The 23,553-nt window shown below is 36.3% G+C and overlaps 3 protein-coding genes across 4 annotated transcripts in view; 1 reads left to right on the forward strand and 2 right to left on the reverse strand.

Annotated features, from left to right (window-relative positions):
* LOC144451194 (sulfotransferase 1 family member D1-like) overlaps positions 1 to 5,414 on the forward strand; it is a 7,388-nt gene extending 1,974 nt beyond the window's left edge. Inside the window, exons 2-7 of the mRNA XM_078141993.1 lie at positions 1 to 26; positions 1,062 to 1,281; positions 2,087 to 2,216; positions 3,093 to 3,187; positions 4,080 to 4,254; positions 5,308 to 5,414. The exon at positions 1 to 26 is cut by the window's left edge and continues 98 nt beyond it. Coding sequence (XP_077998119.1) covers positions 1 to 26; positions 1,062 to 1,281; positions 2,087 to 2,216; positions 3,093 to 3,187; positions 4,080 to 4,254; positions 5,308 to 5,414 — 753 coding nt within the window. The remainder of the gene's footprint in view (positions 27 to 1,061; positions 1,282 to 2,086; positions 2,217 to 3,092; positions 3,188 to 4,079; positions 4,255 to 5,307) is intronic.
* A 1,022-nt stretch (positions 5,415 to 6,436) lies between these two features.
* On the reverse strand, positions 6,437 to 12,028 carry LOC144451873 (sulfotransferase 1A1-like). Its single transcript, XM_078142789.1, has 6 exons — positions 11,913 to 12,028; positions 11,334 to 11,439; positions 9,880 to 10,009; positions 8,854 to 8,948; positions 7,631 to 7,805; positions 6,437 to 6,964 (listed from the first exon to the last, which is right to left on the reverse strand). The coding sequence occupies exons 1-6, from the start codon at positions 12,011 to 12,013 to the stop codon at positions 6,858 to 6,860; spliced, it is 714 nt and encodes a 237-aa protein (XP_077998915.1). The 5' UTR covers positions 12,014 to 12,028; the 3' UTR covers positions 6,437 to 6,857.
* Positions 12,029 to 18,107: 6,079 nt separating this feature from the next.
* LOC144451580 (protein C3orf33 homolog) lies at positions 18,108 to 22,905 on the reverse strand. 2 transcript variants are annotated; one of them, XM_078142466.1, is made up of 5 exons: positions 22,758 to 22,905; positions 21,929 to 21,988; positions 20,752 to 20,917; positions 19,641 to 19,798; positions 18,108 to 18,682 (listed from the first exon to the last, which is right to left on the reverse strand). In XM_078142466.1, exons 1-5 carry the CDS (start codon positions 22,890 to 22,892, stop codon positions 18,368 to 18,370), a joined length of 834 nt encoding a protein of 277 aa, XP_077998592.1. In that variant the 5' UTR covers positions 22,893 to 22,905; the 3' UTR covers positions 18,108 to 18,367. The 2 variants fall into 2 exon arrangements, with proteins under 2 accessions (XP_077998592.1, XP_077998591.1); XM_078142465.1 differs by having other exon boundaries at positions 19,641 to 19,801.
* Positions 22,906 to 23,553: the final 648 nt, after the last annotated feature.

Raw genomic sequence — 23,553 nt, forward strand, 5'->3', positions numbered from 1 at the left:
GAAATTTCTGTAGAAACCCTTAAAAGGTAAGGAATAATTGGGAACTCGCAATCCAGACTGAGCATGCTCAAACGCAAAGGACTGTGGGATTGTCTATGGTTATCGTAATGCCTAATCTGGAGCTACCGATAAAATTAACCTCCCACAATTGTCGGGGTAACTATGAATTGATTATCTGTGGTTACAAGCAATGTATCAGCATTGTTTACATTACTAATTGATTAGTATTTATTATCACATTTCCCATGATGCAACATTCAACATGGCGGTTTTGCAAGTTCCCGATTGAAATAGGGTCACATTGGTTCTATTTAGGCAAAAAAAGAAGAATGGTTTCATGTCAGGACACATTTTGTCTAAAGTGATGCGACGACATGATTGTTTTTTTAATTCTCAACCAACCTGTCACTAATTAAATTTACTATTTATGGCAGTTACTGTTCTTTTTATTTAGTACTTTAGAGCAAGTGTGTATGTGGGGCAGATGTCATTTGCTTGTTCATGATCGGCTCTGTAGTTGTCTTCACTGAAGTAGGGAGGGCTATTTTTGTGTTTTCCCCCGGATCTGCAGACTGCATGGGCTGGACAAAAACGGGAAAAAAGGCCGACACGAGGGTAATTACGTGATGCACGCCCTGATCAGAAACAATTTTTTTTTTTCATTTTTTGGCTTTTATGAATGTGAACATTGAGGTTGATTTTCTCACTATTCTGCGGTAAGAAATCTTCATGTGCATATCCGAGATATGACCTGACACGGAAGGATGGATGGAAGAAACCCATTCCTTCAACTCATACGGATCTCATCTTTTTAGGATAATAGCGGTCAAGTTAAATCGTTGAAATTTTCACTGAATGTATAAACTTATTTGTTTGGAAATGACTTATTGCTAGAATGAGTGTGATGTATGATGGGTCTTGAAGTAACTTGAACTTATTGAGTACCAGCTCAGATCTGGTAACAGTAGATTAACTATTTCTGTACGTTAGGCGCGGCCGGTGGCCACGGTACTATGAATAAAGCATATTACACAACTATTTCTGTGCCATATCATATTCAGGCATGAATGGTTAGTTACACAAATCCTGTGGTTAAAATCATGGATTCCGCGTTCTGTGCAACGATATTTTAAACTGGACAAAATACAAGACCTGGCCATTAGGACTGCTACAGATTCTCTCCAGTATCTGACGTTGATGCCATCAAGTTCACCAAGGTTGATAAAGACACACTTACAGCGTCATCATTTCCCGGAACAAGGATTCAAGAAACAGTCTAAGGTAATTCAATGTCGTTTTAATATGACCACAGGAAAAGGGTACAAGCACGCTACCAAAGACTTAAACTGGACCAATTCCTTGGGACTCGAGATTCTTTTTCAAGCTATTTTCTTCAGATGTTCTGAGTTTTGTTATTCATGATTTTTTAGCTTTTGTGAAGGAAAATGTCCATGTTTTATATTTACAAGTTTAAGTATAGTTTAGGCCACCCAACTGCTTGGCAATCACTCACTAAGGCAATCACTCACTAAGGCAATCACTCACTAAGGCAATCACTCAACTGAAGTAGAAAACACAGTGACTTGAGTAAGTCTAGCAATAACTTTATTGCACAGCCAGTCTTCTATCATTCTGAAATGTCAGTATCATCTTGAAAAGAGAGGTTTGGTATTGTTGCTGAAAAGTGGTGTGTTTGTGTTCCAGTTGAGAAGACCATCATGCAACAGAAATGTCCAAGGACCGGTCATGTTCTTTGACCAAGGGGAGGAGGATTTTTTGCATCGGGCCGACAATGTCTCTGACTCCCTCTCTTGTAAACCCCAAAACAGATTGATGTTATCCCCTATACCTAATCACTTTTTGAAAGACTTGATGACCGGTCCATAATACTCGTGTTAGCTTGGTTTCCACGTGGAATATGAATTTCATATATTGAAAAGAGATGTAAGTTGAATCAGTAACACGTACTTCACACTATTTGCAGACCACAGTGTCACATGACCAATGTAATTCGGTGACATCTACATCTACAAAACAGTCATGTATTACACACTAGATCAGTATTTCTTTCTTTTTTCACTCCTAGATTGTATACGTTGCAAGAAACCCAAAGGACGTACTGGTATCATACTACTATCACTACACAAACACCGCATTTCATGGTTTTTATCGTGGAACATGGACAGACTTTTATGGACTCATTATGGCAAAGCAAGGTAATACCGTATTTGCATTTACACACACACACAGACGTCTGCATACATACATACATACATACATACATACATACATACATACATACATACATACATACATACATACACACATACATACATACATACATTTACATACATACATACATACATACATACATACATACATACATACATGCGCGCGCGTGCGTGCGTACATACGTACGTACTACATACATACATACATACATACATACATACACACATACATACACACACATACATACATACATACATACATACATACATACATACATACATACATACATACATACATACATACATACATACATACATACATACATACATACATACATACACATTCTTCTACTCAATTCTTAAAATCGAATATACAGGTTTTATAGATGGGTTATTCTACGAAAGAACGAGGAACCGTTTATATCTATACTCACACAGCCTTTCCACAGCCTTCCTCTACTGAATAATATCACTTAATAGCTCAAATAAAAATGTTCTGATTACCTAACTAGTTTATTTTCTAACTGACCTTTAACTTTAAAGTGTAGCTTGGGCTTAAATTAATCAAGTTCAGTAAACGGGGATGTTAACCTAGACTGTAAAATCCGTCGCTGGGGGCGTCCTTACTGTCCCTCCCTTATGGAATGAGAAGAGCGCACACAGTGTCAACCCTCCACCATAGAAAAGATATCATCAGTACTATGTATCTTATGAAAGGTATCTAATCGGAACCACTACTTTTCTGATGTAGCTTATCTCCAACTGTGTCAAATTTGTATTTGATTCGCTTGTTTTAATGAGGAATCGAGACTGTCACGTCATGTATGTATTAATATTATACTTTCATGTTTTCTCCTTCAGTTGCATTTGGAGACTGGTTTGATCACGTACTTGGTTGGTGGAAACATGCAGATGACGAAAATGTTTGCTTTTTAAAATATGAAGAGGCAAAAAAGGTAAAGTAGGAACGTTCTTGTTATGATATGGGTATCTTAATACAACTGTGGACATCCAAGTGTGTGAACCCCCCTTGTAACTAGTCAGATTAAATTGGTTGTAAAAGCCTAAAGGTATGGATTTCAGTCAGTAAATGACAAGTGGAATTCTTATGATAAACATACTAAGGCTGTTCAGTCAGCACCCAACTTGGTTACTATGGTTACACTCTAATCAAATCTGTATCAACTAGCTTTTTTTTCAAATTTGACAGTTGAAGACTTTCATATTAGATATCCATGATTGAATACTTTATTCTTGATCCTATAGACTTCAGACTCACTTTTAGTGCACTTGCCTTCTTGAATAACCAAGATTGTATACAAAATGTTATACCAACTTGGACCGTCCACAGCTGGACGACCATATAAAAATCAAGTTTGTATTTGAACGGAATAGAACACATAGCCCGGTCATTCTACGTCACAATGCTGCATGTGTACGTCATTGGTTCTGGTGCATTTTTTATTTGTTTTATTCAGCACATTTAAAAGAAAAGAACGCAATATAAAACACACACAACCCTAAAATCTTGCAAGGTGTTCCTAAATATGAATCAAAATGGTCGGAATTGCCATTATTTTCTCTCATGGCCTTCTTTCACTCATCTTGCGCAGGTATACAAATATCGTTCTCCGATATTTTTCTTCATTCGATTGCAAAATACTTGTGACCCAAGGGATTTGTCACATCTCGTCTTTGACTAGAAGTGGCACGGCTCATTAAGTAATGTGTGCGTTTTCCTTAGCCGAATGAAGCAAATACTGAGGAATAATATCACAAATTATGCTAGGATCCTTGGCGAGGCACTATTTAGAGTGTAAACCATACCGTGTCATTTTCTCTATGAAGGATCTTCGAGGAACAATTAAGAAACTTGCCAATTTTCTGAAGAAAGATTTAACAGAAGAGGAGATTGGTAGAATTGAGAAATATTGCAGCTTTGAGAGTATGAGAAAGAATCCAGCCGTCAACATGGATGGGGAGAGACTATTTGACCTAAAACGTGCAGCCTTCATAAGGAAAGGTTAGTACAGGCAAACATGGAAAGGGGGGGGGGGGGCATTCGACCTAAAACGTGCAGCCTTCATAAGCAAAGGTTAGTAAAGGTAAACATGGAACAGGGGAGACCATTAGACCTAAAACGTGCAGCCACCGTAAGGGAAGGTTAGTACAGGCAAACCTGCCTCCAACTCATTCAATACTGAGACAATATAAGGTGCGACACCAAAAGTTCAATGTAGGAGTTGTTTTGTGTACAAAAGCATCAGGGAGATGATTCCAAATAATTAATTCTGCAAGTGCATAGATAGAAAGAAAACAAATGATAATCGTATTTCGATGGTGGTATGTGATAGGCTGAAGTGTTTTCAGATCGTGAGGGATGTACTCAATGATTTGGTCGAAATAGCAGTTATGTTACTTATTTAACAAACCAAATAATATTGGTTAATTGATTTGTTTGGCAACATATAACATATTGTGAACAAGAAAAGAATATGAATATGAATTTATTAGGTAAAATTTTGTACAAGTACGTATTAAAATAGAAGGTATAAAAATCAGAGGATAACACATAAAAGTATTTTTCGAAACACTTATTTCCAATGTGGTCTTCGTAGGGATATTCAAAACACCGTCGCAACAATGGTACAGAAAAATGTATTATATTAGACATTACAGAAAACCAATAAGTGATAAAATACACACTGACTACATCCACAATTAAAAAGAGGAAGAACTAAAATGTTACAAAAATATTATGATCTTTAACCTCTAGTTTGTTCCACAGAAAAGATTTGACATGGCTTTTAAAACTATTTTTGTACGAGATTGTTTCATTGAGAGTGGGAGACTATTCCAAAGACCAATGCCTGTGTAAGCGAATGAACTCTTACCCATACCACTGACTCTTGGAACTACCGTGACAATTCACTCATCTTCTATATATATCAGAGTACAAACCTCTTCACTATTTGACTTATTTCACATCTCAGCTGGGGTTTTCAAGAAATTGGAATTGAATACATGTATATCATGTATCTATTTTATTCACTGATCTATCCTCTCTTCTATGTAGGTTGTATTGGTGACTGGCAAAACTACTTCACTGTAGCTCAGAATAGAGAATTTGAAGAACTGTATGAGACAAAGATGAAGGGCAGTGGACTCTCCTTTGAATGGTGATCCACAAGTGTTATTAGGTGCTGTATGTATCAACACACAAAACAACTCATTTTTCCATGTGTCCGTTTACGACCTACTGTTTGTAAACCAACCATATATATATATCATATCATACTATAACATTGTCATCGTGGGGGAAAACAGTACACACAAAGCTTTCATTCTCACACCCCAGAGTATACTGTAAACCTGGAAACTTTCGCTAAAGACTTATTTTCGCTTATTTCGCTGGAAACCAAAGACGCAAAAATAAGTAGTGACTAAAATGCCTTCTTGTACACAATGTACCAGTCTGGTAATTAGTAAAAATAAGTAGTGACTAAATTGCCTTCTTGTATATGAACATAATGTACCGGTCTAGTAATTAGTAAAAATAAGTAGTGACTAAAATGCCTTCTTGTGCATGAACACAATGCACCAGTCTGGTAATTAGTAAAAATAAGTAGTGACTAAAATGTCTTTTTGTACATGAACACAAGGTACCAGTCTGGTAATTAGTGAAAATAAGTAGTGACTAAAATACCTTCTTGTACATGAATACAATGTACCAATTTGGTAATTGGTAAAAGTTAGTCCTCTGAAGACTCTAAAATCACAAAATTTTCTAGTATCGAAAAGTCATTTTTTGCTGAAGCAACAAAATATAATATACAAGGGCATATATAGTCTGTAAGGTATGCTGTGACAGGGCGCCCTCAAACATCGGCCAACACGTGAGAGGAGGCCGGTGAGGGTGAAACGTCACAACGTATCTTACAGTCTAGGGCATATATGACTCTTACAATACATCATTTGATTAGAAGAAACCAGATCTTTATGTACGAAGGGTGATATTCAGTTAGAATCCACCAAATGATGCAGGTTTTCTCCAAGGTACTGAGCAAGTGACAATCATATTTTGAATTTCAAAATTCGATTCGGATTAATAAACAAATATTATAGTATTAATCATAGAATTTATTCACTAAAATATTAACAATATTTCATCCTAAATTCTAAATTCTCATTTTTTCATCCTAAATAATGAAAGTTTTAAAAATAAAGATCCATCAATTTAATACTTTGTATGCCAAAGACAAAACAAGATTAAATGTAACAATACAAGTGACATCATCTCATGCAAGACATCTTGGAACAAGAAAATTGACTATTGAAAATGTTTAAGTTTTAATAACTATCCATGTCTTGAATTTTGGGACTTCCATAACTAAAACGGTTTAAATTCATTATTGTTTTACAGATGTTTTTTTAAAATTAAGTCTAATTGCAATAATATAGAAATACCATTATTTTCTCTCTGGCTCAGAAATATTTCATACTATAAATTTGGCTGTCTACAATTTCTACAATGCATACTAATGTCCATCATGGTGCTGCTATCTTGGTTGACTATTTTGACTGAAGTACCACTCCAACTCCAACCCACTGTTTTCAAGATGTTCATTACCACTCAAATTCCAACCCACTGTTTTCAAGACGTTCATAGTACAATCTTTCAAACTGTTCATTTTGTGCTACTGTAAAATGATTCTTCCAGTCTCCAACAATACCTGTGTAAAAAGTACAGTCAGTCAATGTTTTATTCTAATTAACTGTCATGATCTGTAATAAGTACATGAACCTAAGTCATCAATTTATTGTATTAAGAAGTCTGTCATTCATTCAGTCAGTCAGTCTGTCTGTCTGTCTCACTCTGTCCCCCTCTCACTGTCTGTCTCTGTCAGTCTCTCTCTCTCTCTCTCACTGTCTTTGTCTCAGTCTGTCATTCATTCAGTCAGTCAGTCAGTCTGTCTGTGTCTGTCTCATTCTGTCCCCCTCTCACTGTCTGTCTCTGTCTCTGTCTCTGTCTCTGTCTCTCTGTCTCTCTCTGTCTCTGTCTCTCTCTCTGTCTCTCTCTCTCTCTCTCTCTCTCTCCTCTGAGTACATGATTTCGGGTAAGTCACTACAAATACATCACTGTTTAAAAAATGTTCATGGTTGGCGTTAATCAACATATTAACAACTTGACTACTTCTACATCCTCACTGTGCACGGCACCTATCTGCAATTTTTTCTTTTGCATTAGAAGTTGTCTGAGTGTGTGTAAAAAATGTCATGTTACATGAGTGAAACACCAAGCCGACATCATTTTAGCTGTAATTGGACTACAGTTACAGTTACAGACTATGACACTTCAAAATTCCTCCCCCCCCCCACCCCCCATAGTTTCATCTCACCTTTTCTCATGAATGGACTAACTGTACTATCAACATCTGCTGCATTCATTCTGTTGACAGCAGGGTTTTTCTTCATATTTTCAAAGGAACAGTAATCCATAATTCTATCGATGGTTGCACTGTTTAAATCTCGGCCAAGAAATGATGCAATCTGTTCTATAGTACCTCTGAAATTCTGAATTAATAAACAAACATGTTTACAAGTATTAGACTTTTAACCAATACACACAACATAATTTGATAAGTGGACAGATTTAGACTGCTAACTCTGTCTTGTTCATTCTATGACTTACAGAGAATTAAAAATGTAACTCATAAACACAATATAATTTGATAAACTGCGATATTTTGACTGTAAACTGTCAGTCTTGTTCATTCTGTGGCATACAGGAATAAGAAATCTAATCTATACACACAACATGGGTTGATAAACTGACAGCTTTTGACTGCAAGCTATCAGTCTTGTTCATTCTATGATAGACATTCATATTGTTATTGTTGAAAACTTTGATACTAAAATCTGTTTTAAAATACACACCAAATCTTTTGCACATATTGTTCACTAGTTTGTCTGTTAAATTTTTAGCAATATCTTCCACTTTAGAACATATAACAACTACTGAATTTAAGTACATCATTTCAATAAATGTAACAATGGTAAAGAATCAAATTCAATGAGTAGTGTATCTGTGTATATTATAAAAGTATGAGTTTATAACATGCATACATATATATGCAAGTACATACATACATACATACATACATACATACATACATACATACACACATACATACATATACATACATATATACATACATATACATGTACATACATACATACACATATACATATGTGCGTACGCAAGTTCACACACACACACATACATACATATTTACATACATACATACATATACACATACCAATGTAGATACATTACATACATACATACATACATACATACATACATACATACATACATACATACATACATATACACATACCAATGTAGATACATTACATACATACATACATACATACATACATACATACATACATACATACATACATACATACATACATACATACATACATACATACATACATACATACAAACATACATACATACATATATTATATGTACATGTCTATTATATGAATTCAAGTACATTTAATATATGTTCATTTGTGTCAGTGCCAGTGTACACATGTATTAATACATTACCTTTTTGACGTCTTCATACTTGAGGAATAAGACATTAGGTTGGTGACTGTGTTTCCACCATCCCATCACGTGATCAAACCAGCTCCCATACACAACTGAAGGAAATCAAAGAGACAATTATTTGTGTTGAGGCCGGGACACTAGACAATATCTTATGTAACATCCGCTTTAGTATATAATAAAATATATAAGTAAAGTCAATACATGTAGCAAGGAACACAATATTTTACAATGAGTAACACTGAAGTAAAGCACTTTGTCTGTGCTACACTCATTTGTAACATTCATATTACAATGAGTAACACTGAAGTAAAGCACTTTGTCTATGTGCTACACTTGTTTATAGCATTTATATTACGAGTAACACTGATTCAGAAGTAAAGCACTTTGTCTGTGCTACACTCATTTGTAGCATTAATATTACAATGAGTAACACTGAAGTAAAGCACTTTGTCTATGTGCTACACTCGTTTATAGTATTCATATTACAATGAGTAACACTGAAGTAAAGCACTTCCTCTATGTGCTACACTCATCTATAGCATTCATATCAAGTGTAAAATTATACTTTTTCAATTGGTTTATTTACAAGCCTAGCATGTGGCCTTTTTAATGTGGCCAATTAGCAAATTAAATTGTACACTTTTACTTTACACTTGATGTGGATACTATGAACAATTGTGGTATATACAGAAAACATTTTACTTTGGTATTATGGGTTGTACAAAGCTGACGTCTATGAAGAGCAGTTTGATAATATTGAGGCTTGGTGGAACAACTGAAAAGGATGTGGCCTATGTATATTTAAATGTTATTCCCCTATATTTTTCTTCGTCAAGCCAAGTAAAATATGAGTGACCTAAGGGGCCCTTGTCACTGCGAGTCGCTAGACTCATAATGACAACCCTTGTGTCTGGCTGAATGAAGAAAAATATTGGTTAATAATATAATTATACCAGCGCCAGTAGTATCAGAGAAAAATTGGGGATAGTAATGACACTTTTGAACAAAGAATGTAAAACTTACTATGGCCGTTCATGTACATATCCACAAATTGATCCCATGATTCTTTGTAATAACCATAGCATGCTGTACTCTGATAGAAATAATACATAGACACAGCATTGTCTTTTGGATTCCTAGCGATGTAAATAATCTGAAATATAAAACAGTTGCCGTATTAATTGAGAAAGTTTCTACCTATGTAAATTACTAATAGGGTAAAGCATTCCTTAACTGTGTTTATAACACATCACTTTCATATAGCCTTCAGTGATTGGTTTAGATCATGTCACATGGGATGGACTATCCCATAGTGACCTCAATTTGCATACTGGAGGTACTAGTCACATTCTGCTTTCCTTAGCGGTATTCATGTAGTAGAGGGGAAGTCTTATCAATGATTTGCTTTGACAGTGGAAAGAATATGTGTCTGAGAATATGATGTGTTATAAAGCACTTATTGCCTTGCCTTATTCGGGCACTAGTTGACGTCGTATTACCCCTTGTGTAGGATGTTGTGTAGAAACTACTTCCTACAGCTTTTAGCCTCTGGGAAATAGCTGCTGCATAACAGCCCTAGGGGTAATAGAGGTCTACTAGTGCCCGAATAAGGCCAGGTGATAAGTGATTTACTATCGAGCAGTAAGTGTATATAATAGTTTCCTAATAAAAACCAAATGTGGCCGACAGGAACCTGTTACAAATAGCGAAAGTGAACAACTGAATTGGATTAATAACTCTTGGCACAGCATGTTGGAAGTACAGAGGAACAAGTGTTACACTCCATCATTTGATAAGAGCAGTTTTATGGCCACTTTACATTATAGTTCATAAACGTTCACAAACAATGTTCCTTCTCCTGGCATTTCATGTATACATAAAACTGTTCTTACCAAACCATGGTGTGTTAAATCTCTGCTGTCCCAACATACTGATGAGCCAAGTGTTATTACATAAGCCAATTCAGTTGTTTACTTTCCCTGTTTGTAATAAATTCCATTTGTCCACAGTCTGATGTCAGCAGTTGTACAACAGTTACATTTGTACATTTACTTATTCACTGATCTAAAAAGTTCCGTTTCATGACACATACAAGACATGTTGAGATTAGGCCTAATAAAAGAAATTGTGTAGTTCCGATTATGCTCAATTTTAGAATAGGTGAGGTAGGTAGATTTTTTATTCTATTTTATTCTATTTATTTTCCATGTGAGTGTCTAGATCAGGTTTTCCATTGTTTTCCAAATGGTCTCTGTGTTGTTTATTTCTTCTCATCAGATGTACAGCCATTACAGTTTGGAAGAACAGTTTTATGTTGTCTTTTTAAGTTGATGTCAGTTTCTGCATCCACTATTTCTTGTGAGACTTTTTATCTCGAATACGTAAAAAAAAGTTTTGGGTCGGCAGTGAAAACTAGGTGGGATTGGGTAACGGAACCAAACAATTATTTTTTTAGGACTTAATGTTGTTTGACTTACTTTGCTTTTCTTGTCAAATGCCTGAGATGGAAAAAGTTGTTCTGGTAGATGGGTTTTGATTAGTCGAGGAGATGGTAGGTTTTTCATATTTTCAACATGGTCAACACTATCAACATGAGATGAAATCGTTTTGTTAGTAGAGTATGACATGGAAATGAGACAATATCAAAATATGACCTATGAATAATTATGTGAAATACTGTAAACCTAGATATTTTCGCTATGAGAAAATTTTGAAATTTTCCAGTCTTCAGCTAGTTCTCAAAGACTAATTTTTTTACTACTCACCACACTGGCATTGTTTTCATGCGCAAGAAGACATGCTACACTCTTCATTTTTGCATTTTTGGTTTCTAGCAAAATTAGCGAAAACAACTCGAGTGAAAATTTCCAGGGCATTTCGGGGGCAATCATATTGTGGCATTAGAGGTACAATTCTTGGATCATCACAAGATAAACAACTGCGAAAGCATTGCTAAGAATGTTTTTATTAATCAAGAATTAATTTTACAAGTTTGAAGACGATCTGATACTGTCCTAGTTCAAACCACAACCGAGGCATCTCAGTATTAAACTTACCCACAATTGTCATTGTAGAATTCAATAAACGGTATCCTTGTCTCCTGACCCACTCCACTCTTACCATCTAACAATTCAGGGTGCATTATAAGGTTGGTCATTTCTAGCACCCATGTGGTTCCTATATCGTCAAAGAACAATCAAATAACATTAAGTATAGGCATATAGCTCTCTTCATCAGTGTGTCCTCTAATTTTGTTGTTGTGAGTCAAAATGATTATAACTGGCATTTGTAAGAGATACGGGAACACCAAATATTGGTGTGTCACTAGAAATTGTGTGCATCAGTGACACGTCAAATTGGCTTAGAGGGTGCACTGCTCTTCACATTTATAACATAATGGTATGCAAGAATACACACAATACTACAGAATCAAATGATTAACAACACTTAGTACAGTCACCATAATAGGGAACACTGTTTGTACTTCTAGAAGTTACACAAATGAATTGACAAAGCAACCAAAAAGAAATGAACACTTAAAACATTTCTTTATATGATATATATATATAACACAATATCAAGCAAGATACAGCACGGGGAGGGTATAATCTCCAATAATCTCCATACATCCATACGTACGTCCATACGTCTGTCCATACATCCATACGTACGTCCATACGTCCTTACTTACGTCCATACGTACATACACTTACAGATACTTATATACAATGAAGGTAAATCAGCCTTCTGTTTACTAAGATACAAAATGTACATGTAGCCACAAATATTGTTCTTCAATGTGGTAGATTACACAAGTGAGTGATAGCGGTTCCTCTATCTTGCAATTCTAATCACCCTGTGATCAAGATAGTGTAAACATTGGAAGTACTAAAACAGTACACTTCAAGTTCATGGAACTCCGTCAATAAAACAAAGTCTCCCTACTAAGATTATAATTAAATGAACACCCATTCAATACCTTATCACTGTTGTATCAACATGTTGTGACAATAGTTATAGTTTGCCTCTATCTTAGAAAACCCGAAGGCTCAATTACCATGGTAATATAAATAGATATTATAATGTACCTGCATATATACACACACAATGGATTCAAATAATAATTCATAATAATCATAATTCATAAATTGCATTATTCAAATATTTATATACATATTTACAACTTCACTACCACTGTACAACAAATTATGATGGACACACATTTCAACAAGGGTAAATGGGAAATTTTTTCTTACAAAATAGTGATACCTTTTTATCTATGTATCTGAAATACATTACAACTAACAGTTAACAATTCCTACTACTACTGTAACATTCATTATATACCTGTACTTGGACATGTCTAGTAGTGAAATGGACTGCTGTAATAAATCTCTAAAGATTAATACCATAAAAAAGATAAAAGACAGTTATATTATTACATTTTGTACATTCTTACTCAGCATTTCAGTGTTCTGGGTCGGTGGCTAATTTGCATATTAATTTACATATAAATGACATGGTAATTTGCATATTGGTTTACATAGAGATCAGCATATGAATATGCATGTCTTCAACACTGGAACAAACTTTGACATGTTTATTTTAACACATACACACTTGTACATTGGGGATCAGCCATTTCTCTTCATGTGAAAGTATTATTATGATTTTGTCATTCAAAGATTACTGAAGCTCAAGGATGGTAGAACACTTTTGAAGCATGGTAGAAACCTGCCAAGCATGGCGGCCTAGATGGCAAGGATGGTGTTTGCACCATGCTTTCTCTATCGTGGGGAGAACACTTCATATAAACTGAGTACATTTAATATGCCAATTGGGTGTGAAACACACAAATGTGTATAAAACACAACTTTATGGAAAAGTCGTCGTGACAAATAAATAAATCATACTCGAATTCATGATGCCCCGGCCATGTTATCAAAGAGTCAAACATTGGTTTTTAAAGTCTATGCACCTAACAGGGCAATTCATGTATAGGGTCATAGCCCCTACACGAAAGTATAGGGTCTATGGTTAGACCCTACACAACCCTACACTAAAGCAGGGTTCGTACACTTAAAGCAAAACAAAATTCCAGGACTTTCCAGGGGTTTTTCGTCAGTTTTCCAGGGGTATTCATATTGATTTTGGCCATTTTCCAGGGGTGTTGACGCTAAAGTATATTTTTTGAATGACATCTAATTGTCTGATGTGGACAACAAAAATCAGCAACAGTTCCCATATGTCACAAAACATTTTAAAGACAATCGACACTATGCAAGATATTGGTTTCAAAACCACGTTTACACGCTAAGATTAACGGAGAAACCTCTGTCCTACCCCCTAAATAGCCGTTTCGTCAAGCTGGTGCATTGATCGTGTAAGATTGAGTCTCAGCATTCGTCAGTCTAATTCAGACATATCCAGAAAAATAAATTAAAAACTAAAGTTTGTCCTCGTTATTGTATGGTTTGATGTTACTAGATTTATAAGCCACCTAAACTAATTTTTTTCTTCAAAATTTTGAATAAAAACGTCATTTACGTAACGAAATTTCGAGCTATGAATAACTGAATACATTCATCGCTTGCGTCTCGATGTTTATGTACGTACGGATGCCACGAGTTGCGGAACATCGCGATTTCAACTCAACTTGACCATTGACGAATGTTACTGTACAACATAAAACAGTAGTTTATTCTTTTAGAACATGTAACACAAATACCCATTTATCGACGAAATAAAAGCCACAACCGTACTTCCACAACCCGGAAATTCAACTGCACTTCCCTAGGCCCTAGCCCTAGCCCTAGCTTGTAGTATCAGTCGACTCGTGCGCCGAACTTGTAACAATTTCTAATCGAGGTTGATGATGCTTTGATACTCGCTACAATGTTACGATAATCTTGTTAACAGACCAACTGTACATGTTACCCCGGCCGGGACTGTTACAATATCATGTCACTGAAATGACGACTGGGAGATGTACGGAGTAGCAATATATGCAAGATCGAAAGAAACACTGCGGCGCCCATTCAACTAATAGGCACGGTCTGTGGGGCAAAGTGTCTCGTGGAACGATCGCTTGACTGTCTGGGTTCAATCGGCGTGAATTTTAATTCATCACCCAGCGTGGCGAAAGACTTTGAAAATATTTTCGCGATTTCACATTTACGAGATTCAGAATCATATGAATGGGTGGCTCGAGCACAGACATGACGATCGTCAATATAATCGATCGATTGAACATGATCATTTTCCAGGGTTTTCCAGGGGTAGGGCGCATTTTTCCAGGGTTTTCCAGGGCTTTCCAGGGAGGGTTTGAAATTCCAGGGTTTTCCAGGGTTTTCCAGGACCGTGCGAACCCTGTAAAGTGTAGGGACCCTATGGTTAGACCCTATATGACCCTACACTGAAGTGTAGGGACCCTAAGGTTTGACCCTACACTAAAGTGTAGGGTCTATGGTTCAGTTCATTTCATTCAAGGGATGGATATATCCATAGACAACAAAAAGATACCCTTTCTCATAACCAACTGTACTATATGGGTCTACGACTCATGCTAAATTTGCATGATGATATAGCTAAAACCGAAACAAAATAATTCTTCTCGAGAAATGAAATCTTACTTCTAACAATTGTAAGCATAATCTATAGAAGATTTATAAATGTGTAAAATCTTTGTTATTGTACATACAATGACAAACTTTTTATAGTGTTTAGCCATAGACCCTACACCAGGGTAGGGTCTATGGTTTAGCTTTTTTAGTTTTTGCAATGTATTGAGTTACAAACACAGACTTTGTCAAAGTTCTTTCACATTGATTTTTCAAGTACTAAGCCATGATAAAATTGTTTTATAAAATTAAAAATCCAAAATAAATACCCAATCTGCCTTCATTTACTTATTTTAACTCTCACGGAAGTATTGTGAACGACGAGTATCTTAAAATATCTTGGGGTCAATTTTTACAAAATTTAAAGTAAAATAAAGTTCCGACTTACCTACCCTATTTTCTGAATTAATGTTTAATATCGGAAACAAACATTTTTTTTAAATTTTGCCTAAGACGAAATCAGGGGACGAAATCTGCTGTGTACTGTAAACACGAAATTGACCTTGAGATTGAACGCAAGATAGAGCATGCGCATGACGGCATAAGTATAATAGTATAATAAGGGGAGGGGCCGGGAGGATTTAGTGTTTATAGTTATACCTCCCATAGACCCTACACCAGTTGGTGTAGGGTCTATGTACCTCCTGGACATGGATAGAACGTATCTCGAACAAGCATAACGTGTTACGTCCACGTGTCCGTCTGTTTTCAGGTGTCCGAAATCACTGTAACTTCAAGTGCTGTAAGGTCGACCTCGAACGAACTGTCGACTTCCACAACTGCACTGTTAAACAACTGATTCCGGAGATGATTACCTGATTTCGGAAGCGACGCGACGAAGACGTCGTCCTCTCTGCATTCAATATCATCGCGTGACTCTAAGACACTCTTACGGATGTCTTGACTGAATAAGACACCTTTGTAAGTGTACTCGCCAGGTACTTTGTACATCTCGATCGTTATCGTTCACACTGTCTGTACACATACGATTGCGGGTCAGTTCGTATCGTACTGCTGACCATATGGACGTACTATGGTACCTCAGTCTAGTTCAAATTGCGCAGGTGCATTGACATTAGGTCAGTTTCGGTGGACTCAGTGGGCCGTGGGTGCATGTGTGTATGTGTGTATGTATGTATGTGTGTGTGTGTGTGTGTGTTGGGGGGGGGGGCTTAAAAGTTAAACATCGATTTTCCCGGACTGTCTACTCGAAGCTGTCACAGGGAGCCCAGGAACCATATTATAAACAAACAAAAAACAACAACAAATAAACAAACAAATAATAAAACGACATATAAATAAATAAATAAACAAACAAACAAATATGCATGCGTGACAATACAAAAAAACAAGCTAACAAACACATAAACAGACAAACCAATAAACCAACCAACCACAAACAAACAAACAGAAACCACCTGTTCGTAGACGAAAGCAGAGGCCATTTGGTCGAACACAGATCCGGAATCAGAGCTCTACCAGTCCAAATTCCAAATCAATTAGTTCATGCTGCAATTTGACTTCATTTGACAATATTATAAGACATTCAATGTAACAATTGAATAGGATCACATCTTTGTACCAAGTTTACATGATGGGTGAATGGTTAGAGTGGCCGGCTTGGAATCTGCAGGTTCCAGGTTCCAGGTTCGAGCCCCATAACTTCCGTTTGTTTCTGAGTAGCTAAAGTCCTTGGGCAAGATTTGAATGACGATTGTGCCTCAGTCAACCCATCTGTATAATTAGGGACCTGATAGGATAGAGGTTGCAATGTGAATGCTTTAATCCTGTATGCTTATAAAAGGCTGCAATGGATTGTATGCTCCCCAGGGAGTTGAGGAAGTATAAAGGGATGTACCGATATAGATCCGTACCAGGGGTAATAATTGTAAAGTGCTTTGAGCACAGAGTGGGAAAACACTATTTAAAAACTAACATTATAATTATCATTATTATTTCATTATAAAAGAAATGCATTTTTATAGGCATGACATAGAAACAGTAGCCCGTTTGCATCATGACCTGTGACTTTTGCTTTGCGGTCTTACTAACTTTATAATTTTATGGTTTGAAAATTATATGCTCAAACTGATTGGTTTGAAAAACTGCCGACAAACTAATTGGCTGCAATGGGGGAGTCATTCAATATGTACTAAATGTGCCCTTGTTGAGATAAGTACTAGAGCGACATTATTTACATACATGTATAGTGTAAATATTTATGAAAAGGTATGCTGTTAATTGCCATTGCTAATGTCGTTACTAGCATTACAAATGGTTAGCGATACAGTGAAGCACAATCACAGATTGTGATGTAAACAGGTTAGCGAAGCAAAATCACAGACCGCGATGTACACAGAGTAGTGAGATAGCAAAGCAAAATCACAGATCGCATTGTAAACAGGTTAGTGAGACAGATGCAAACTCACAGATGTGCTGTAAATGGGCTTTATGAGCAGTTTCAGATAAATCTATTGATGTATAGACACATGGTGACATTTATAACTACTCCCTCTGGGACTACCATCCATTTGAAACTAATTAAAATTACACAAATAAAATAATTTGAAAACATTCTGAAGTAAAAACTTTTATTGATACAGAAATGTAACAAGTGTAAACACATGGCAAGTAAGTATGTGGCACGCAAATTTTTTAAAAATTGTTACGAAATCTTGTCAAACTTTACAAACTCAGAAACTTTAATTTCTACTATTATACACAGACCTTCTAAGACTGTGTTTCATCATAGACCCTCCACCCAGGGTGGGTGGAGAGTCTATGGTTTCATAATTTCATGCCATACAAGTTTCAGATGTTGCAGGACAACAACCCTCCCTTGCTTCTGAATAGCACTCCTAGTGTTCAAATTATATAATCTTTTGTTTTTTTCATCTGTTATCATCTTTCTTTCGGAATACTCCAGTGAGTCTCTTCCACGCATACATTAGTAATTGCTTGGTAGTACTTTGTACTCTATTTGATGCCTTGATTGCTGTGAGTTGCATGCTTTCCTTGGATCTTTCCCATCGGGATGGTTTTATCCAGATTCCTTTTCCCTTTTTCTCTGCATACATTTCTGCTTTGATCAATCTCTGTGATATTTTCAGATATGTTTCATTTTTTGTGAGTCCTTCGATGTGTGTTGCTTTTCCCAATCCTTCTCGGATAATAGTTTCATTCACATTCATTCTTCTTAACCAACCCTGACAATAACAATATATAGAGACAAAATAGAAGACATAGCTGTCTAAAAAATACTTTTAATTTTGTCAAATCTTGCTCTTAGAAGAACTCCACTTTTTACACTGGAGTGAAGCATTATGAGTAAGTGAACACTGTTAGGAACTGCACACCTCTTAAAGAAACAGTGTTTTTGTTAAGGTTAGGGAACCTCAGTAACAAAAAGGGAGAAAGGGGTAAAAATAGCAGTGTTTCCCCATATAGAGTCTATGGTAATTTTGTTTGGGAACCCGGGTAAAAATGGCATGGAAAGCCAGGTAACAGAAACGGAGAGAGGGGTAAAAATGGCAGTGTTTTGAATTCCCCATAGGGTCTATGGTAATTTTGTTTAGTAACCTAGATAAAATGACATGGGAACCCAGTTAACAGAAAGTGGTAAACATGGCAGTGTTTCCCCATAGAGTCTATGGTAAGTTTGTTTGGGAACCCAGGTAAAATGACATGGGAACCCTGGTAGATTTTACCTAGTTACTACACTTAGCAAAAAGTACTGAAAAATCACAAACAATATTTTTGAAATATAGTTGACCAATTGATGATGGAGCTGGCCACCCATGTGATGTCATAATCTTGAATAATTAAGAGTAACGAACAATAACGGCTTTTCTGTACAAGTAACAAACAAGCATCAGTCAAATCATGTTTTGTCCAAAATTGTACATATCATGCATAAATATCAAATTTCTGTAACAACACACACATTCCCAAGACATTCACACATCCACACATACCAAAATTGTTACCGAAATCACCAGCTGCTCATTGTTGTCATGGATTTTCATAGCGGAATTGTTGCATTGTTCACTGTATGCATTCAAGTTTGACAATAACCCCCACAAAGTTAGGGGGCCTTTTATATTCCTGTCTTGCCTTAACTCAAACAAAAGACTTCATTTATCAAAGTACGTGAAAAGTACTCACTTTATTCAATGTTACAATACAATCAATTCCACCGTCTTTGTTGACAGATAAAATTGTAAACCATACCGGCCTCTTATCAACATGCAGTTTCATAAATGGGTCAGCGCCATCTAGTAGTTCCACACCACCAAGATATACTGGTAAGTCACCATGACGATCTACTAGAAGGTAAAGGCCAAAGGGAAAGATCAAATATAGGTCAAAGGAGACACAGAAAAGTGTCAAACCTGATGACAAAAGTTAGTATTAATCTGAAGTTAAGGGCCCAGATGTGAGTTTTGCAGAATGAAGTTGTGCGATGGAAGGGCCAGTGTGTGATGGAAGGGCCAGTAAGTCGTATGTACTACCAAAGTCTGCAAAACCCATAACTGAGTCGTAAAGGTTTTATCATATGTTCTATGTAGTGGCACAGAAACATCATTTGAATAACATACCTACATACATTGATAGAAAAACATTACATTATGCTCAAAAGCAATGAAGATATTGAGAAAAAAATCACAGCCATAGCTGAATTGTTGTGTGCAGTCTGGTGTTTATAGCCAATACTATCTCTTTGATTTTGACTGCAAATTCAACAATGTCTGTGACTTGTTATAGTAAATGTGGAGACAAACTATGTACCCAATATATGTAATCAAGTAGTCTATATGTAGTTCCTATACAGTATCACTACGATTTTCACCTCCTCTCACAGTATAGTGAAAGTCGTCACTCTAGAAGTCCTGAGATGCATGTGATGCAATTTAAAATTCATCCACAGCCACCAACACAGTCATTAACATCATGTCTTTGTTAATCAATCACACAATTCTAACCAATAACACAGTTCGTCATAAAGTTAGTGTTTATTGGGGCAGTTTCGTAATGTCCAAATATGGTATATTTGTCAGCTCAGGGTGCTACTGTACACTGTTTATGTCACTATAACAGTTGGGGTTCACTGATTGGATGAACAACTTTTCGTGCTGATTGAGGGACTTTGACCAGAGGTGGTTTAGTTAGAAACTGACGTTGGCATCCAGACTACTAATCTAGCAACATCTATATAAACATTACCATTCAAGGCTGGGTTGTAAAAAGTGTAATATGCAGTCACATTAACACTCACTTCTTTTCAACCTTGAACCAATCAATGGTAATGTTGCAATGTCGACAATAGGTACGTGTTCAACATTTAGCTGACCATCCTTCACTGACGTTACTTTACCACTCAATCTCATGTTCTTTCTTATGAATTCCTTGGGAATTTCTTGAACATGCTGAAACTTTTTGAACTGTGTGAGAAAAAAAGTTTAGAGAACATTCAATGTATTTATACTGAAAATTTAAATTTGTAAATGTCTACAAATGAGTAGAATAGAAGTTGATATTTGACTTCATTTTATAGTAGTAACAGTGAAGTTACCTTATTGGAATCTAGTTTAGTCCCTCAACCAGTGTGTCCTCTAATGATAACCAACTTTTCTTGTCCTGGGTCAGTATGATCATGGAGGTATACATGTAAGGGGAGATACCTCCATGGTATGATAGAAAGTGGCATTTCTTGTGAGTCACCACATAGTAAGAGATAGGGGAACACCAAATTTTGGTGCATCACTAGAAATTGTGTGCATCAGTGGTGTGGCCAGTTGGCTTAGGGGGCACACTGCCCTAAGCTGTGACTGTGGATACCATCTTCCACCTATCTACAACAATAGTGTACTGTCAGGTGATTCCACTAGGAGGTCACCTGACCAAACAACATAACATCATTATGCTGATGACGTCTGAGTGACTTGGACAAAAGCTATGCAGTCACTTCAAAAACTAGATTTCAATAAGGTAACTTCACTATTATGTCTATAGATGAATTTCAGCATATGTATTTTGTACATGTACTTGTATTAGTGTCTCCCACTGATGGCCATTTTTGGCAATTTACCTCAACGTTTATGTCAAAAGTTTAAGCAGAAAAACTGTAGATAGCATATTGTACTTCTTTCATTTACATTTTGTATTTCCTAAGATTATGCTCTGGTTTTACTCTTACAGCTTATAAAATGTTTTCCAAAATTATGAAATTCCCTACTTTATAAGTTGTAAAGAAGCTGCACTTTTGGAAATATTTTGCCAAACCAGACATGTATGATATTTAGTCAAGCATGATTCCATGTGGTTTTAATAATTGAGTCACATATTACTAATTTGCATAAAATAATTATAAATAAATATTTTGCAATCTGATATATTTGAAATGTTTTTTATTTGCTTCAGGAATTAAAAATGTAGGGATAACAAATACTTACTGGTCTGATACTCTTGATGATGTAACCAATACCAAATACTGCTAACACTGTTGAAATCGACTGAATGTATAAAGAATAGAATTCACTTGGTTAGGCCAATTTATTTTCTTTCCTCAACAAAACCTGTCACTCAGTCTACTATTTATGGCAGTTACTGTTCATTTTATTTAGTACTGTAGAGTAAGTGTGTATGTGGGGTAGATGTCATTTGCTTGTTCATGATTGGTTCTGCAGTTGTCTTCACTGAAGTAGGGAGGGTTATTTTTGTGTTTCCCATTGGATCTGCAGACTGTATGGGCTGGACAAACACGACAAAAAAAGACCGACGTGAGGGTATTTAAGTGATGCATGCGCTAACCTTCTGACTATATATCCTTTTTAAAATGACCCTAAGGAAATTGTCTAAACAACAATAAAGGATGCTACTTTTTTGCAGAGTTTAACCAATAGTAATTGTATAATAACATGACCCTGTCCGAAAATTGCCACATGCATATAGCAGGAATCATTTCACTTTCATTGGTACATGTGTGAGGGCGCCCTACAATAACAAACCTTACACCATTCACCAGTCAGTCAGTCAGAGCATGGATGTATCAATACATCCATGGTCAGATCGATATCTTGCACACCACCGGCACGTTAATATTTGGTCAGAGAGTAGGCCCTCCCAAAACGATATTTCGACACTGCATATTTCAAAACGTGTAACTTGTCATGTTCCCACCCCCGTTTGAATAGAATGCAACCTGTATATATTGTAGCTAGTCGTACGTGTGATTTCTACGTTTCGGTGTGAACTTTACTCTAGAAAACTGAACAGACTTACTCGAACTGCACTGATGTGATCATCGATGAAATTTGTTGATTTTCTAAATATTGTTGAAATTCCTAAAGCATCCGCATCCTTGTTTTCGCCAGATTTCTCGTCTAACGATGTTTGAACACTCCGCCTTGGAGCCATGGGCCCGGGCGCAGCCATCTTGGCTTGCAAGTACTTGTTCGCTAATTATTTACTCATCACGTACGTACATACGTACCTACGTTCAGGTCAAGTCAGTTGATCATGGAAGTAGAACCCCGGGAAAATGAATATTTTTGTGTCTAGTTTTGTGGGTACTTTTTGAAGGTTATCATTTTGTCCTCTTGTTGTATTTTTTTTTGCAAAGAGGCACATATGACTGATGGGAATCTTTTCTTATAGGAAAGAATGTGACAAGCCAGAACAAACTAATTCAAAGTCATCATCTCAGGCCTAACAAAAATATGCCACAAGTACATATATGTAACCCATTTCCTGAAATGGGGTAGACCCCCCCCCCTTATATCAGTACCACCCCCACCCCCATGCCCCATACCACATCGGTGGTCGGGCAATGTCAGCCCTCTCTCAAGTCCATTTAGTTTGACCCTTGTATGTAGATGGCAAACACCAGAATGTAAAGTGTAACCACAGGGACACAGGCTCAGTTAGTTTTGTTTACGAAAACAAACAAACAAACGAAGAAAACAAATAAATAAATATAAGAAACAAAGAAAAAAAAATCAATACTGACGAACATCAACAATAGAGTAATCACCAAACAGTATCAACGGTATGTTTTCCCTACTTTGCATATACTAGA

This window comes from Glandiceps talaboti, chromosome 21, assembly GCF_964340395.1.
Source record: "Glandiceps talaboti chromosome 21, keGlaTala1.1, whole genome shotgun sequence".
Lineage (NCBI taxonomy): Eukaryota > Metazoa > Hemichordata > Enteropneusta > Spengelidae > Glandiceps > Glandiceps talaboti.